At 37.1% G+C, this 18975-nt stretch overlaps 1 protein-coding gene across 4 annotated transcripts in view; it reads right to left on the bottom strand.

Moving 5' to 3' along the window:
* ST18 (ST18 C2H2C-type zinc finger transcription factor) overlaps positions 1-18975 on the bottom strand; it is a 167984-nt gene that overhangs the window by 32477 nt on the left and 116532 nt on the right. For all 4 annotated transcript variants that reach the window (XM_068189025.1, XM_068189036.1, XM_068189015.1 and 1 more), the window contains 7 exons: positions 18170-18360; positions 13084-13881; positions 10112-10246; positions 8303-8393; positions 6701-6805; positions 5374-5579; positions 1974-2185 (listed from right to left, as the gene is read on the bottom strand). In XM_068189025.1, the coding sequence (XP_068045126.1) occupies positions 1974-2185; positions 5374-5579; positions 6701-6805; positions 8303-8393; positions 10112-10246; positions 13084-13881; positions 18170-18360 (1738 nt within the window). The remainder of the gene's footprint in view (positions 1-1973; positions 2186-5373; positions 5580-6700; positions 6806-8302; positions 8394-10111; positions 10247-13083; positions 13882-18169; positions 18361-18975) is intronic.

Below are 18975 nucleotides of genomic sequence, written 5' to 3'. Positions count from 1 at the left end.
GTCTGGCAAGTTAATTCACAAATTTTTAGTTTGAATCCTGTATGATCAAGGTAATAAATATCCAAAACCAAATAAAAATGTGTTTTGTGTACTTTTGGATACCAAATCTGTCTGGGGCTTACTTGTCTGTATTTTGGCCAGAATTTAATTCTGATTCTTCTGTCAGATGTTTTGTAGCAGTATGCCCTCCAGAAAGTCTGGCAAAAGTGGAAGTAGGCAGATAGCAAGGTAGGCAGGTGATTTTCTTTCAGGCTGGATTCCTGGCTGTGAAAAAGGAGCAAGCTATGTGCCCCAAGTGCCCCTCTGTATCGTTACTGTTATGCTCACTTCCATTCAGTCCTTCCCCATGATTTGGCAACTGTGAAGCAGGTACATAGGAGAAAATCTTTGGGTTATGCCTGGTCCCTTTACTGCTCTTCTCTGGCAACAAAGGTCTATTGCTGAGGTCAGCCAAAGGCTGCTGCAGCAATTTAATCCAACCATTGGCATCAGTTTCCATTTCCCTGCTAGGAGAAGTCTCTATTAAAGACTGATGGAAGAAGGTTTTTTGCAGCAGATATCATGAATAGATCTGTCATTAGGAGAGGTACTATGAGCACTCTTTGGAACAGATAATGAGTTACAGGGAATGCATGTGGACACTCTAAAAAAGTTTACCCTGTGGAAGCTCCTAACGTTGATTTTAATGTCCTAAACTTCACACACAAGTAGAAATCAATAGCAGCAAAGTAGGGGATACCACTCTGCAAAGGCACAAGGCTCAGAATACCTAACAAAGTGTTATGCTGGTGGCAAAATTAATGGTTCCACTCAAAAAACAATAGCTAACCTCCTAGCAGTGGTGAATAAACCCTCAATCAAAATGTAGATCAACAGCTGTAGAAGACATACCTAGCCAGAATGAGTCTTGTGAGGCTCAGATAACAGAGGGATAAGGTGGACTGACACCTGCTTGCAGAAAAACAGATCATCTGTCTTTCGGAGCAAATATCATGAGTCAGAGTCCCACAGCAGAAGCACACCTGCTGTGCTGTGTTTTGACAAATGCACCTCTTTTCACTCCCCAATGACTTCTCCTTAAGTTCTTGTAATGACTCCTTCTTATCTACAAAGAGCTTTCAAAAGTTTCATTGCAGTGGAACATGTGTGATTTTAATGTAAATAATAAACAGCAGTGCTCCCACACCACTGTCATCAGAAGAAAATCTTGCTTATTTTCCTCAGCATTATAATACTATTTAATGGCACAGAAAATAAGGTTCACAGCTCACACAGCACCATTTGTAAAACATAAAGATCTGTGAGGAAATGCAGAGCAGAAAACAAAACACGAAAGCCACACAAACATCTACAAAATTAGGCAGCTTTCCATTATGACAGACTTGCCCAAATTATCTATCTCCAAACGCAGTGGGCCTGATTCTCCACTCTTGCCAGCAGAAAGGAGAATGTTACCAAAGTCAGTTGTTATTCCCCCCTCTTCACCTTGCCAAACTGTTAGGAGCTCCAAACACAACAGACTCCATAGGTAGTTCTGTTCCATTGCTAGCAAAATATTTCCTTGATTAATCATATGATTTTTTATATATTTTTTAAAGTCAGTCTCCAAAATGATCACTAATGGCAGGTTTCAGAGGGAGAAAAGTTCCCTTTTAAAGCAGATCTTACTCATTATCCACCACAGATTGTTGTTAGATTTGAAATAACCTTTTTTCTTTTTTCCTCCCAGAAAACTCCCCCCTTGCAATTAGGGCTCAATTATGAAAAGAATTAACAACATAATTCCTGCTATTTATTTAGTTTTATCAGAACTGGTCACTGTGTTACTGGCTTTTTTTCCTCTGCCTCTCTTCAAAAGAGCATGCAAACAGAAGCCTCCTTTTGGGGGATTTAATGCAGTCACTAACATGAAAGACAGTTTATTCGCACAGTTCAGTAGCTAGCACACCCTCCAGGTTCTTGGACTACCCTACCTTGGCAGACAGACTCTGTGGTTTGTTGGAGAGGATCTCTGCTGCTTCCCTGCAGCGGGTGGAAAGGTTCAGGATAGCAGCAGCTGCTGCTATGTGGGTGTCTTCACTACATTGACCGTAGCTATAAGAGTTGGCATGGCAAGGGCTCTGTGTGTGGGCGCTAGCACTAGGCAGTCGATTAGAAAATTTCACTGGATTTGAAAAATGCTTTGCTGTTGAAGAGAGATTTGATTAGCAATTGCATGTATGAAATTTTTCCCGTTAAATAGTTTCACTTCTCAGACTACAATTTCATACATAAAAAAAATATTCAAAGATTACATTTAAAACAATCAATTTGCTATTGCCAGTAAGGGTTTACAGTAGAAATGGCTTCAGAAACACAGTAATTAAATTTTTCCTTGAGAAATACACATCTGTCAACAAACCTTCTGAGATTTTTTACTCATATTTTACTTGTCCTTAACTGAGGCATTAAAAACAATGATGTCCAAGGAAAGACTGAGCAAGCATTAGTGTGGTATCCATCATGATTTGACCAACCCAATGGAAAAATGCAATTGTAAATATACTCTTATAAAGGCTTCCTGTTGGAGCTCTATTGTGTCCAGTCTTAGCTAAAACAACACTGCTTACTCTACTTAGATGAATAACTCTGTTACTCAAATAGCTTTGTTTAAATGACTAAGGAGAACAAAACCAGGCTCTTGAATGAAGCAGAGAAATCAGATAAAAACATTACCTGTAAGGAACATTCAGTGCTAAGTATTTTGTGGAAATATTTAGAAATTTAAGTCTATCCTTTAATCAATTAAAAAAAATAATAAGCATGCATATGATCTTGGTTTACAGTCTTTTGTTGGCTATATTTGGAATAATACACAGCTTTATTAGGCACAGGGAGGTTAGATGAAAATTAAGAACTGATAGGTGAACAGAAAAGCACTTTCACAGATAAAAGTGGTGTGAGTGGTTCTTTGTTTTTCTTCATTAGCAGCATTTACTGTAAAACAGAGAGAACTCTGCTCTCTCTTCTGGATTTTGGAGCTTGAGATGGCATAAACTGTTGCAGGGAGAACACAGCACCATGATTTCAGCTCTAAAGAAGCAATAATCACTTCTTTTGTCTGCAGCCCTCACAGTGTCCTACAAAGATAAACTAAGCAAAATCCAATTTCTCAGCCTACACCCAGATACATCAAGAACATTTCTGCATATGGCCATCTGCTCGTTCCCTAAAGATCTGAGCCCCAAGGCTCTGGATCCTTTTGGATGTAGAGCTTTGGCTGGGTGCTTTCTAATGCTAAGAGCTACACAAGACATAGAAGGACTCATCTTCCCTCAAACTTGGGATGCTCTGAAAGAAATGCTTGTTTATGTGCTTTGACTGTAGCTGAATGCTATATTCCATTTCTCTAAGCACTAGAGGCATCTCAGTAGAGCAATACATGAAAGCCTCATGATTCAGTCCTCCCTTTCTCTAGTGAAAATTAAAAAGGATTTATCTCCCCTGCTGTAAGCACAGCACTGTAGCACAAAGAAGACAGTCTACATTTTTAACAGTTACTACAATGAAATTTAAATTGTGTTTAAAGACCAGAAAGTGTATTTTTCATTACCTATCCTAAAAGAAAAAAAAAAAAAAAAAAAAAAGCAACCAACCGACCAACCAAAAAAAAAAAACCCAAGGCTATAACGGGTGTATGTTTTGTTAAAAAAATAAAGTTTAAAAGTGCAGAATACACAGAAGGCTAATGATGGGCTTTTGTCTGGCTACATATTTACATAGGACTCTGAACCCATCACTACATCATCAGCTTCTTATTGCCAACTTTTGTATACCTGAAGAGTTAAATCACTCACCCGCTCTTTTACTTGCACCTTTCCATTAAAATAATAGCTGCACGTTGCAATCTTTGCAAGAACAACAGGCTGTAAACTTCAGCTCTGATATACTTCATACATAAATTGCATATATATGCATTTGCATTTGTATAAAAACATTTCAATCATTTTTTTCCTTGAAATGAACCTGTGAAATAGACATACATCTGCGCAAAGAGACAGCTAATAGGGAATATTCAATTTTACAAACAAAATTGGAAAATCTGCCACCCAAGAAGCTGGCAATGCATATATTTGCTTTCATTTAAGCAAGCCTATTTTCCAGGTCAGATAAATATCTATTTTTTATTTGCAATATTAAATAGAGTATTTGTATATATTCACACAAAAACCTACAAACATATATGTGTATTTTTGTGTACTCAGACATGTACACAAATAAATATAAAAATATACAAAATTTTATAGATATATATAACATTTATAACATTTTATAGTATTAGATGCATATTATATTATAATTAACTTATATATTAATTTATTCATTAACAAAATTTTTGCTTTTCTGTTCACCTTACTATGAATGTTCTTCTTTGTTGGAGTAAGTGGGACAAAATTTGTTTTCCTATTTTATTTCTCTTTTTTTCATTAATGAAAGAAAAGTAAATTAGAAATTTAATTTAAAAATTAAATTTAAAAATTTAAAATTTTTTCACATTGTTCTGGATCTATTTTCTTCTGAATCCAGTCTTGGTGGAATGAAACATTTCTTTTCCATTTTCCTCATGGGAACAGAATTATTTGTTTCTTCAAACTGAAGAGTATTTTATAATGGTCAATTCAATGGCAGAACCTTGCAGATGTTTCCCATGCAGATTCTGAAGAGCATCTGCAATAAACTCTCAGTGTTTGCACTGTGGTATCTCATTTGTACAGAGTAGTACCTCTGCAAAACTGAAAATGATGCAAGAAGAGGAATCTTGATAACAATTTGATCCATTGGGTATGACTGCACTACACATATGATTTAGTACAGAAATATGAGGTACCAAACCAAATTCAGCCCAGGCCTGGAATTAATGTAGCTGGGGCACATGCTCATCTAGGAGGAATAATGCCTGTATAGATTCACCTAAATGGTACGTGAAGTATTTTTGGAACCTTACTTGGATTTCTTTGTACAGCAGTTCATTGAACCTTGTGCAGACACATTCCATGGGACTTCTCATCTGTCCCATGAAGATACCACCATTTAATCAAGGAACAAGGCAACGGATAAAACATAAAGAATTCCTTTTTACTCCTCTTTTCCACTGATAACTGCTTTTAAAAGAAGCATCAAATAAGTAAACTTTGTAGTGATGATATTTATTGTTTCAAAATTCAATATTTTGCAAATTAGTGATTCTATTTAACATTCTTGACACAATGATTAAAGATGGTTTCTATGGACCTTTTTAGAATTCTAGAAGTTTGTAAGCAGAGCAAGCAAAAAGGAAGAAAAATCATTGACATTTTGCCCCCTTTTCAAGAGAAAATTGAATTTCGAGCTTACATTCAAGAAACTGAGGTGTTTTTCGACCTTGTGACACAGGTGCTGTTGTGCGTTTGCCAAAGACTTGTGCATCAAAACTGGCATAATCAAATGGGACTTTTGCAAACTTCTCCTGTTCTTTCCCCAGGGTGCCTCTGGAGGAAGTGACTGGCTGTGAAGTTCTGTAACTGAACTGAGATAGCTCAGGCTGCTTTGCTAAATTTGTCCTGCAGAGAAGAGGAAAAGAATGAAGGAGAAAGACAAGAATGTCTTTATATAACCGTGTGTTGAAAAATAGGATATGATTGCATCTCATAATCCAAAAGTGTGCTATTATCATATGCAAAACTTACTGGTGAGTGTCTACAAGAAATAAACAACATAAATATAGTGGCTCACTAGTAGTCAAAAAGTACCTTGACTACTTCACAAACTAAAAGATGAAGACGTTAAAAAATTCAGTATTCTTTAATAGCAGTTTGGGCTACTTACAAGGAAGTTACTGACTTACTGAGAGATTGCCACTTCCTTTAGTTTTAAAAATTTGTCTGGATTTTTTTCTAGCTTTTAGGTTTTTTGGATCAGTATTGTTCTCACTTTACTGTGAATGAGTATGGTATAAATATAATATAAGATGATCTGAAATAATTGCTTGTGCTATTTGGGAGGAACAAATGATTTATGATGTGTTATTCCATTTAGTTAATCTTCAGTAACTACTTGTCTTTAGTAATTTCCTTAGGACTTTTCATATGTAGAGTTAAGGCACGTGCAGTTGGCAGACACATGGACATAATATTCTGTAATGGCTCTGAAGGAACCATTAGAGCTGATCATGTCAATAATCCACAAATTAAAGTGTCCCCAAATAGACCTGAATATAATAGGTTGTAATGGTCGTGGTGCCAATGATGTGCAAATTATGTGTGTCTGTAGGGTCCATATAACTCAGACAAAATACAATTGCCCTAAAAAGTGTTTCTCCTTTTTGATGTCATTGTATAAAATATAAATTAAAGTAATTAAACCAACAAACAAAAAATAAAGAAATTCTATTAATTGTTCTGATCAGGTTACTTGTTTGGAAGTAAGATTTAATAGGATATATTTGATTACTTATCCAAAGATACGCCTCTCGTCTTTAATGTCAGCCACATACACAAGAACCAACAGAAAGATGGTGGTTTATTTTGAGAATAGATAGTTTTGCAGAGGTTCATCTTGGAAAACTGGGTTACCACTGAAGCTGAAATCTGAAGTGGGTGAAATATCTGAGGACCAGTCAACAGAGTTTGTGCGTAAATAAGAGCTTGTTTGTTTGGAGAAACTGGTTTGTGATGGCTCCTACCTGTGAGTCTGATCATGGCACTGCCCAGCTTTTGGAGACTCGAGCTGGTTCTTTTCCTGGGACATTGCCAGCTTTTCAGCTGCAGCAATTGGACAACCAGAAAGGCTGTTGAAAAGCAAAGGTGAAGAACAGAAACAACGAGAAAAAAAAACATTGAAATTAATTATTGTTCCAAGGAGATACATGCTGTTTTTCTGTGGAAACCAGTGACTTTGATGGTCTGTGCATTTAAGGGAACTGCTGCTGCTATAGCCCAGATTCATCTGTTTTTCTATCCTTAATGCAAAACTGTGAAATCTGTGTATTTTAGGTGATATATCTGGAAACTGAATCATGTAGGAGTTTTCCACAGTTCAGCTTTGATGTTTTGTGTCTGGCAAGTCACTAGTAAATTTTTTGACAAATGACATTTACTTTATCAGCTAAACCATGCATATAAGCCTCCTGCTGATTAAAAGGAAAGTGAATTTGGAAAAAAAAAACAGGGATATAAGAGAGACTGTTACCAAAGAACACATTTTATCATTTTGAGTTGTGCTAGCTTATATCTTCCTGTTTGTTTTATTAGATTGGAACATGTTTTCTTATCCTATTCATGGGTTGCTCATGATACAGCTGATGTGCTGCAATGATGACTAGGGATTTAAAACAGGAAAAACAAAGGAAAAATATCTGCTTGTGCCTTATATAGTCTTGTAGACAAGCTTTTCATATATCTGATAAAGACTGAATTACTAATTTTAGTATTAAAAGAGTATGATAAACCTTAATTTTGGTGCAGTAACAAATCAATCAAAAAACTAGAAACCCCAAAATCTCACAGAAATTCAGATCAACAAAGAGAGTTGGTTTTGAAATTCTTATATCCCAAGTTTGATTGACATTATATTTTCTCAGAAGCAATATGATGGAATATACTGCTTCCAGCAGAAAGCAGTACTGACAAGAGCTGCGCTGACAGCAATGGCTTGCTGGAGACAGAGAGTGGCTCTCTGCCTCACCTGCAGTCCAGCTGTGATTCCCCAGCTGCCCATCTGGAAGCTTTTTCTCAATTTTACTTTCTCCCTGCAGGCAGCATGTTAAACAGATAGGCATGTTCCAGGCAGGAAGATGGTATTCTTGAGGGTAATAAGTGGAACTTTTAAACAGACTTTAAAATAGTTCACTTAAAATTTTCTTTTTTGCTAAAAGGGAATGTGTCCTAATTGGAAGTTCCTGTCAACGTCTAGCATGTAGTGGTGAAAAATAAATTGGTTTTGGTTTCCATTGGGTTTTCCAGTTGTAGCAATATTAATGCATTTTTTCATTTTTTTATTCCTTCCCCTTGTACATGATGATTTTTCAATGTGAGGACTGTGATGAAATTGTAGCTTTAAATCTCATCTATAAAAATACTAGTGGAATTTGCCATCCTCTGTGCTGCAGCCATTTTTTATGTAATGGAATTAGACACAATTATTTGGTTATAAATAATACAGGCTGCCCTTGCAGTTCATAGACACTCTTCAGTGTAGTACATAGCATCTAATTCCAAGATGTGCCTATCAATTTAGTCCCGAGTACGTGTTAGGTTTTAAGTGGACAGGAATTTTTCTGGTCTACCTTCGGTGTGTGTTACGATTGCTGTTGACATGTCCTCTTCCAGTGCATCCTGGGGTGGGGCACTTTAAAACATTTTCATGCATGGCCAGAACTAAAAAGAAATTTAAAAAAAAAAAGTTGATAATAAAGTGCATCAATTAAAAACATATATCTTTAAAAAAAAAATGAACATATCCTCTTTAAACTCAGATTCTCAATTCTTTCACATTTTTATCACAAAAGAATAGGGGAGGCAAAGGACCTACAGGACAGTGACCATGGTCCCTCCAGCATAAACCAGTTTATTTCTATATTACTGTGGTGTGGCTTCCCACATGCACAAAATTCTTTATACTGACTTCAAAGGAACATAAGTAGAAGTCAGTAAAGATGTTAAATCATGAAGCCCTTTATACACCACTAATGCTGGAAAAGGCAGGTGATAGAGGAGCCCTGGGCCACACAGTCCATGTTCCATGGAGCTGCAGTCCTCTTTCCCAGGGAAGGAAAGCTCTCAAGTACAGGAAGGCTGTTTATACATTCTATCAGATATTTTGAGTATGTCCCTTTGAACGTTACACCTTCTGGTCATCTGAGCTGTGCTGAAACTGCCTTGGACCAATCAGTAATAGTCCCAAGCATCAGTTTACACTCTTAATAGCAATTACAACCTCTTGCCTGTACATTTCTTATGCCCTTGGATGTGGATCACCTTCACTAAAACTGACAAATATATCCATGTTAAACATTATACATCTTTGGGGCACAGTGTTTTACAAAAGCTGACTGTTCATTCCATGGGTTTGTTCTGCCAGGAACCAAATTCTAACCTTTTTTTTTTTTTTTTTTTTTTTTTTTTCCATCAGGACAGAGCACATCTAATTGGAAGTGTGATAATTAACAAGGAGTTGTTAATTTTAAGTTTTTAGGAAGTTAATGTTGCTAAGGACTTCCAAATGCAGCCTGCTTAATTCAGCAGTTGTTTCCATTAATACAGTTTAGTGCCAGATTTAAAAAAGAGGAGAACTACAGTTAGAAAGAGGATTTTATTAAAGTGCAAATATCCTTTTAATTTGTTGTTATGCATACCACCACAAAGAACAATCTGACTAACTAGGTTGTTTAAGCAAATAGTTTCACATTAAGTTTTGGCTTATTATGCAGCATTTCATTGCATCATGTTGCAGGATTACACACACCCACCTCAGTGTAATCAGAACCAGAGCAGCACAGTTAGAAATAAGCAGGGAAATTCAGGCTAGGCTGGGCATAAAAGGGTTAGTGTGATACTGTCACAAGACAGAGACCTACTGTGGACCAGTGCTGGGATGTACTGATAGAAATAACCTTTTTGAGCTCAGCAGTAAGGGGGATACTAAAAACATCTCTGCATAAGCATGCCCAGGCCTCTCATCTGTTGGCAATGAGAACCAGCAGCCTCCGTGTTCGACTGCGACAAATGAGGCCTCGGCTCTGGAACAAGCAGGGGATGCCTGTGCCTTAGCAAAGGTGTGAGCAAGCAACTTCTTGAAGATTCATGGCACTACAGCATGCAGGTCTGCTGGCAGTGTGGGGATAGTCTGTCTGGCCTTGTTCTTCCCAGGCTACCTAAGGAGCCTGCTGTTGTTTGTAAAGATGCTGCTGAGGAGCACTTGAGCTACACAAGTGTGGGAAGCAGGACTGTGACTATGAGCAAAGGTGTGATGGCTTCTTTCCCAGTCTCATCCTGCTGTCTCATGCAGAAAAAAGAGGATTCTTCTCCAGCGTAAGCACACACAATACTGAGACAGATCCAGTTGTTATTCTGGGCTGCAGGTCGAGGATACTCACTTTCTAGTGGCACTCTAACTTTATGTGGACAGCCTGAGAGACTGCGGTGGTGAGGGTACAGCCCAGTCACATGCCCTGTGCCATCACATCCTGGGATGGGGCATTTGGTTTCTCTCTTTTCAGGCCTGGGTGAATCTGCAGAGAAATCAGATAAAGATTTTATTTGAGTTTAGCCCCTGTCTGTGCTCAGCTGAGTGATCCTAGCAGTACGATATTCTCTATTTTATATTTCAGATTTCATTCCTGTCCAAAGTTTTAACAGGGATGTATGCAACTGACATATCACTTCAGGTTTTCACATTGTGTCCTTTAAACAATGATTTCCCTCTCCCAGTATGCCATTTTTGTGCTAAATTATATAGCTTTAGGATTGCAGTGCCATTTATTCCATTCAGAGCCTCAAACAGGACAGAAGCCACAATCCAATAAGCCAGAAAACTGGCAGCATGAGCCAACAGTAAGATCTATAAAGGAATAAATAAAAAAAGGAGAAACAATCTTTTGCTCTGTTAATGTCAGACTCCAGGAAGCTGGGACAACCAAATAAAAGCTGAGGTGTGAAACAAATAAACAAACAAACAAAAAGCATTTCAACCAGAAGCCATTCCTTAAATATCACAGATCTCTAGGCTGTAGGTTCTTTGTTAGGAAACTGAATACATGCCACTTTACATTTGAGAGGCAAGGCAAGCAGCTCCCTCTGGTACACATGGCAATGCTGCTTTGTGGAGCAGCCCACAAAGACACTGAAAACATGGAGCAGCCGATACCCTTTCAAAGGCGAGGTCTCAGCCCAGCCCCACTGCTACCACTCTGTAACGGCCTCCCAATTTCTGTTTCAAGCACCTAGAATTGTGCAAGAAGCACTGGTCAGAAAACCTTTATTTGATTTCCAATACAGGATCAAAAGTCTGGGCGAGAAAGGAATGATTTCTGGTCCAGAAATTCTCTTGTGAGAAATCTGGAGGAAGTGGCCGCATAAATTGCTGAGGATGGTTTTAGCTCCATCTGTGATTGGCTGCCAACAGCATTTGGTGCTGGGGGAGAAAACAGCTGCAGCCAGCACAGGGAGCTGTCTCCTTCAAGCTAATTTTTTCTGGACTGTGAGGTAGGATGCGCTTAGGGGCAGAATCACCAGGGACAGCTGTGGGTTAAACTTCCTGGCAAGTTTTTAGATCAAAAAAATAAAATAAATAAATAGAGAGGAAATCAAATAGACTCAGCATCATCAAGAGATCACATGCTTTTTAGAATCACTGCAAATGGAAAGTGCTGCAATAGTGAACAGAAAATAAAGAGGGACCCAGAAATGTGATTTAGTGTTTCCTGCGGTAATTGGATAGGTTTATCATGAATAGTTTTTTTTCTGATCTAGCATCCAAGAGTGAAAATTAAGAGCTGATGGATTTGGTGGTAGATTTTTAGAAATAAAACCCAGTTAATTAAATAAAGTGGCAAAATTATGTGGCCGATTGACTACAATCATGATTGTAGTCAACATTGACTACAATCATGATGTTTATGCAACCTGAACAAAGCCTGGTATGTTTCTCCAGGGGTATTACCTCTGAACTCACCTGGAAACCACAGCTAATTATAATGTGAGGCAAATCTGGAAGGGACAGACTCTGCCATTCTTACATCACTGCTCTTTCTTATGTGTGCTGTGAGAAAGTCACATTGACACCAATGTGAGCCCGGTGAATACAGCTGCTCTCAGGGTAGGAAAAGATATCTATAAAGTTCCTGCATATGCCAAACTCATCTGAGCAAATAAAGGTTCACATAGTTTAATAAAAAGGTAGATTAATACCATGCATGCACAGCTTAAGACATACTAATGAAAACACTGCTTGAGACACAAAAATGGGATGTCTACATTTTCTTCTCCAATATTGCAGGAAATATTTTATAGTTACAGCTACTAAAAATGCCTGTCAGTTCTCTTTCACACTAAATGCTTTAGATAAGTAAATTACTATAATATTTTCAATGTCCACAGGGACTACTCTAAAGTTACAGTAGAAATACCAAAGTAAATCATTTATCAAAAGCAGAAATAGCATCAATGCTAGGATGACCTCAGGATCTTTGCAAAGCCAAAAGGAAAAGTCAAAGGACAGATGAATGTATTGTTACTTACTACAGAAGGGAGTGTGCTTATAAAATGACATTTCTTGATGTTCTGTAATTATCCTCAATTGAGGAGTTTTACACAAGGCAGACCAGTTTATAAATCAAACCCAAATATTTTATGTCTCTACTTCTGGAAGCCTGATTAAGTGATGAAAATTGAGTGATGTTCTACAGGTTTGTAGGATATCACAAGCCCTCAGAAACAATAAAGATTTTGGAATTTACTGGTGTTTCTGCTGATGGTGAATGAGGCAGAAGAGCATAGCTTGTGTTTTCCGGGCTCAGAAGTGCTGGATATAGAAAAATGTAATGTTGACTGATGTAATAATGATCAGTGCTAATATACTAATACTATATTTATACTTGACTATACTATACTATACTTGATACTAATGAAGTAGACTGAACTCAGAAAACACGTGGCTTAGGAAATAGGTAATATCTTCAAGAGAGGCAAATTTTTCACCTTAAACTTGCCCATGAGTACTGTTTTAATGCCTTGCCTTTTGGCTGGTGAAACTTTGGAGGTTTGTATTAGCACCCTACAGAGGAGGAAGCAGAGGAGGAGGAAAAGGAGGAGGAGGAATGTCAGTGCCAGCTACACAGGCCTTTTAGTACCCATTACTGATGATTTCACGTAGCAGTTTGGCAGGAAGCCAAGTACCTAGCATTTAACCTGGTTAGACGTGAGGCACTAGTGTGAAGGTACATAATTAACAAAATTACCAGCTGAATTCCAAATTCTTTACTGTTGCTATAAAACCCAGCTCAGAATCCTCTACCAGTCACGGGACAAATGCTTAAGCCAGCAAGAAGAGCCAAAAATACTTCCTTACGTTTGCTGCTAAATATCTGTCTCCCACCAATGTCAATAACTTTGGTTTGTCTCCTTTCCCCTGCTAGATGCTCCAGAAGAAACCTATCCAGTTCCTTGTAGGTGCTGTGAAACACATGCCCTTGCTCTGCCTGCAGAGCGATTGCTTGCTCTAGCAAACTCAAGTTCCCTTTTGTTTTGTCCAGCTCAACTGACACATCTGTGGTTTCTGACAGGCACTCGTTGTCGTCTTCTTCGCTTTCAGGGAAGAGATTCTGAATTCTCTTCTCGAAAGGATCGGAGTGAGGCTCCTGGGATGCTCTTAGCTCTGTTTCTGAGTTGCAGAGTGTTCCACAAGGACCATATTCAACCTCTTCCTGCTTAATTTCTGGGACTTCCAGGATGCCGGGTTTATTACACTCTACGATATATTTCGGAGTTACATGGGGCTTTTCACTAGTTTCTTCTGAGAAATTTGAAGAGCTATCCCACTCATTGTCCATATTTTCAGAGTTACTTTCATTTTCCTCAGATGAACAGTATTTTGGGTCAGAGATAGCAGTCTTTTCCTTTCCTTCAGCTGAGCTAACCATGTAACATTCATCAGTGTCATCACTTTCTGTTTTTAATGATTGAATGCCACTATCATTTAGATTTTCTGCCGCTGTTTGACTGGGTGCATCTTTTGCTATTTTTCCCATGTTGATCAAAGATTTGGCCACGGCATCTTGATAGCTGGAGTAGTTGTCTTTTCTTTGACTGGAATTTTCTTGCCCACCCAAATGAGGGGTTTCCTCAGATGATTTTGTAATACTCTCCTCTGTATGAGAAAAATAAGCAAGAGAAATATGTAAGAATAACTATTTTTTGTATCTTGTACAAGTGACGTGAAGATATTGACTTATCAATTGCTGTTTCATTACTCAGAAAGGTACTCTAAAATAATTGAACTCACATCAAGGATCTGTTTGAAATGACTACTTGTAGCATAATGAAAAACCCTTCTAAAATGATATATACTTTATCTTATAGTTCCAGCACTATATGAGAAAAAATTATATCCCCATTTCTCACTAATGGTGAAAACATGTATTTTCTTAGAACACACACACATGAACATGCACTCATATACATGTATGTAAATATTATGTTCAATAAATTGATATTACATATATACATATCATCTATATAATATGCATGCATATATATATGCATATATATATACACAAGCACACAAACACATTTTAAAATTCCTCTAAACTATTTCACCTTTATTTCATCTAAGAGGCCCAAATATTTTTTCATATTAAACCGTAATTACTTTCCCTGTCACCCCAGATCCCATGAAAGACCTTGATGGAAAAATCCTCAATACTTCACAAAGGGTAAGCTCCTGGTCACCATTGAAATTGCCACACTAAGTGATAGATCAGGTCATGCACAGGCAAACAGAAGTGGTTGTTATGTACAGACTCATAAAGGACTTGTTAAAGACACCACTGAAATGCATCCTGTCTTTATAAACATCTTTCTTCAGAAGAAAAGCAGCAGCCAGCAGGTAATAAAGGCTGCATGTAGGAGAGCTTGTCAGTGTGGAAGACAATATGCCTTTTGTATCTCATTTAATTTTTTATAAACATTTCCTCTGACAAGGACACTCAAAAATACATCTCCATCATCTTCCTTTCTGGTAATTATCTCTCTAAAATCAACACTGGTTTTGCCAGGATCAAGTAAATATTGCCATAGTAACTAAAAGCATTTTTGGATGAAGGGAAGAATTTAGTCACAACACTAGCCCCTTCAATAATGCTGATTATAGGGTACATTCTTTTGTTGGGATCTATTCAACATAAACTGAAAAATTTAACATTTTACTTCCTAGAAAGGAGGATGAATAAACAAGCATAGACTATTTCATAAGATATATCTGTCCTTTCCCGAATCAGAAGAACTCCAGGTTTAAATAATAAATTAAGCATAGCCTAAAATGCAAATGAAGTTTCTCTCAATAACACAGTGAGCTATTAAGAGAAAGTGTAAAGGGTTATGATAATTTTAAAGTATTATGAACTACAGAAAACAAATAAAAAGCATTTTCAGTGAATATGTCCAATTCATTGAACTATTCTCTCAATCCACTTAACTACCCACATGTGTACAATAATGATTTATAGACATTATACCTAATTATGCATATTTGGGCTGTGTTAGAGTGCCTAACAAAAGCTCTAGAAAGCAACAATTACCTCTGTTGCTTAGCTACATAGTTTAAAATATTCCTATTAAGTGCAGATTATTGTGGAGGGGAAAAGGGGGACAAAAATGCACATGTGCACCACAATGCATTTCACTTTACTGCTGCCAAACTGTTAGCATTTTGGGTCATTTCCAGTTTACATAATTGTTTGGTTCAACTGTTTGTTATATGTTAAAAGAAAATATTGATTAATTCTTATTCTTCTTTAGAAAATTGGACTCATGCAGGGAGAGGTGGCCTTGTGCACTGTGTGCATAAAGTTGTATTTAAAGAAGTGTCTGTAAACCTTCATGTAACTTTTTAGCAGCTGGTCTAGTACCACACAAATTGCAGTATTCTGAACAAAGTGTGCCATCTTTTCACATCTCAGCAAGTAAGAATGATGATTTGGCTCTATAACTAACTTTAGTCAAATGGGTTTCTGTTATTTGCTCTTCTGCCATTTGGAAAGTAACAGAATCCCCTCAGTGGGTAATTTAAAAAAGTAGCAAGATCTGTCTTAAAAGAAAGCTCCTGCCCATCAAATGAAAACAAACAAAAAAAATTTCAATGGGAAAAGTTTTTTTCAATTATTTTTAATTGTGAAAGATGAAAAATAATGTGAGTTCATGACAAAAAATTTTGTTCCTTAAATAATCAGTAATTTTTAAAGCAATCTTTAAAAATTTATTATTGAATCAGTCTTAATGGTTCAGCTGTCACAGCTTTGCTTTTTACATCTACAGGCTGTAAATTTACTTTTAAGATAACCAAAACTCAGCTTAGTTTACAGTTGCATCAATCCAGGAACAGAATCATTAACTGATCAACTGAAAATAATCATGAGTTCATAATAAAGTGAGCAATATTAAACTAAGAAATACCAAGTACCTACATACCCAGACCAAATTTATGCTTTCACTGAAATTTATTTTGTAGTTGGTAAAATTTATGCAAAAGACATAGGTTGTATTATCACTGAACAAGCAGGTTAGAATATATCATGTTGGTATCAAATAAATCTTTTCAAAATCAAGTGGAATTTTTTGTTTTGACTGAAGGTCATGGTTTCCCTACTTTTCAATCAATGGATTTGGCCCAACACTTGCCCTTTTTTAAAAAGAGAACCTAAAAATGTTAAATAACTTTGCTTTGTGCCACAGAGTCTACTTTTACACCCATCATAGCAATTTCCCTTCATCAAGTTCTTCAAGATGTGCAAAGAACAGAAAAAGGGAAAGAAAAAATATGTTACTGAGTGCAACTCTGGATGGTCAGGAACCAGGCTGAATCAACACAAAAAAAAAAAAAATCTAAAATCCAAATATCTAAAAAAAAAAAAGAGTCAAAACAAGCAATAACAAAACCCCAAGATAAGAACCATACAGGAACTCATTCCAAGATTCCCTTCTGGTGTTTGGAGCTAGAAACACTCCCTGCAGCCTAAATAGACGCTAAGAGGTATGGGATTTTTTCCTTGATTATTTTTTCTTAAAAATATCACCCAAAAGACAGAGACATTGTGTATCACCTTGCTAATTAATGTTCTGTTTGAAGATGGAGATACCTTCTAGGCTTTCACAGCAATGGGATGCAGACCTTTGGAAAAATCTCCTCCTAGAAGATTTACAAGTGACAAATGACTGAAAACTTTGCTGTTATAGAAATGCCACAAAGAGCTCCACTGATTTTGGTAGAATCAGGATTTGACTCTTTAATGTGAAGGACATTCTTCTTCCTCTTCTGTGTGTTTCATAGCAATCATATGTATAAAATTTGTGGGATTTGTTTTGCTTTAAGGGATTCAATTTAGAGTGGATAAATACATAAATAACTAATCTCAGTTCATCACAAAATAATAGGACAGCCCAGGCTGTAAGGGACCTTAAAAGACCATCTAGGTCCAGTCTTTTGTAGTAAAGGGACCCTAGATGATATAATCTACCACCCTGTCCTTCAAAGACATTTGATAAGAAGAAAATCAGTGGAAAATAAATTATCTTTTAATTTTGATAGCAACCAGCAACTGAGTGGCATTTAAGTTCATTCAGTTTACATATTATCTATGATTACTAATTTCCCAGTGCCAGATCACATTCCTTTTATTTTAACATTTGCTGTGCGCAGGTGACTGCCAATGTCTTCCTGATATCTTCCACTGATATCTTCTCACTTGTCTGATTAACTATTTTGGTAGGACTTCTTAAATATGTGAAAAACAATTTGGTTTGAGACTTTTTGTTCAACTTGAATATATATATAAATACATTAGAAAGGAAGAGTAATCAAAACATACTATAGCTATATCTTTCTGTTCCCCCATCCTTGTCCATATTTTCCAGCATATACATTTTAGAAGCTGCTATAAATTGTTGGATGTGTTTGGCTTAGCAGTGTTGGAATAACAGGTATAAAAGTGCTGAGTCTAATAATCGTGTTAAATAGAACACACACAGCAGTCGCATGCATGAAATTGCTTTGCTAAATGTTAAAGTCAACAATGTTTTGCTAAGCATTATTTTTCCCTCCTAAGAGCTCTATATATTCCAGTGAAAATCCGCTCTTCAAAAATATGTGGGATGGTGGTGGGCTTAAGCTTGTTGTTTCACAGAGGTAGTGGAGAAGCAGAAGCTGCTTCATATCTGACCTGCTGCAGTAGTTGTCTCTGTGTGACCTGCAAAGCATTTACTAGACCCCAGGACAAGCTATTGAACAAAATAAATGGAAGTATGATGGTTAAATCTGGACAGAAAGGCACCATTCCCACTCGCCTAGAAGTCAAACTTGTCTTGCATCGTGTTTCAAAATACTGTTTTTTATCATCTCCCTTCCTGTGGAATTGAAGTTCAAGTGAAGTTCAAGCAACTACCTGGAGTTGAGCTGCTTTCGAGGACACTGATATCTTCCTGTAACTCTGTCCTGTCTTCATTTTCTTCTTTGCATTCCAAGCTGGGGCTGTAGTGGCGGGGTTTCATTAACAGGGACTTCCTCTTGTTGACGGGAACACCTGATATCTGATCTTCAGCTTTTCTTTTCTTTGCCATGGAGCATTTGTAGGCACTGCAATGATCAATTGCCAGGGACAGAGAAAAAATGGGAGAAGTGATGAGCAAACTGTTTTAAAAATAGCACCACCCTGTAGTTTAATTCTAAGTATAAAAGTGAGAATTGACAAAAATGTTAAATCATTTGCAGTTTCAGCAAATTGTGCCTAGTGGGTATTTAATTTTAGCTCAGGTACTGAAAGTCCAGGCCCCAGGCAAGTCCCGTTTCTTTTCACTGATCCCAAAATCTTTCTGGGGGAAGGGGAATGAGGAGTAAGACAAAACCAAAAAAATCCAGAACCCAACAGCCTTAAGGAAAAGATAAACAAAACTGTAGCCTGTGTTGATAATCCAGGAAAACAGCTATGGGGAAAATTATACCACATGTTGTATTACAAAACCCTAAGCCTTTGGTCCTTAACCTTTACATCAGTATGAACATCCAATTACATATGTTGAGTTCAACAGCATAAAACCTATGAGAAACACACTGTACATTGATAATATTTTGCAACACACTTCCCTCTATCAATATTAGTCCTGAGCATTGGTTTGATTTAATTTACTCCAGCCATAAAGACTGGAGGTTTAAGCTCTACTCAGGTCTCTGTAAAGAAAATGAAAAAAGGCT

This window comes from Anomalospiza imberbis, chromosome 1 (assembly GCF_031753505.1).
Source record: "Anomalospiza imberbis isolate Cuckoo-Finch-1a 21T00152 chromosome 1, ASM3175350v1, whole genome shotgun sequence".
Classification (NCBI taxonomy): Eukaryota; Metazoa; Chordata; class Aves; order Passeriformes; family Viduidae; genus Anomalospiza; species Anomalospiza imberbis.
Note: the sequence above shows the minus strand (reverse complement) of the source record. Positions and strands in the feature narration are given on the sequence as shown.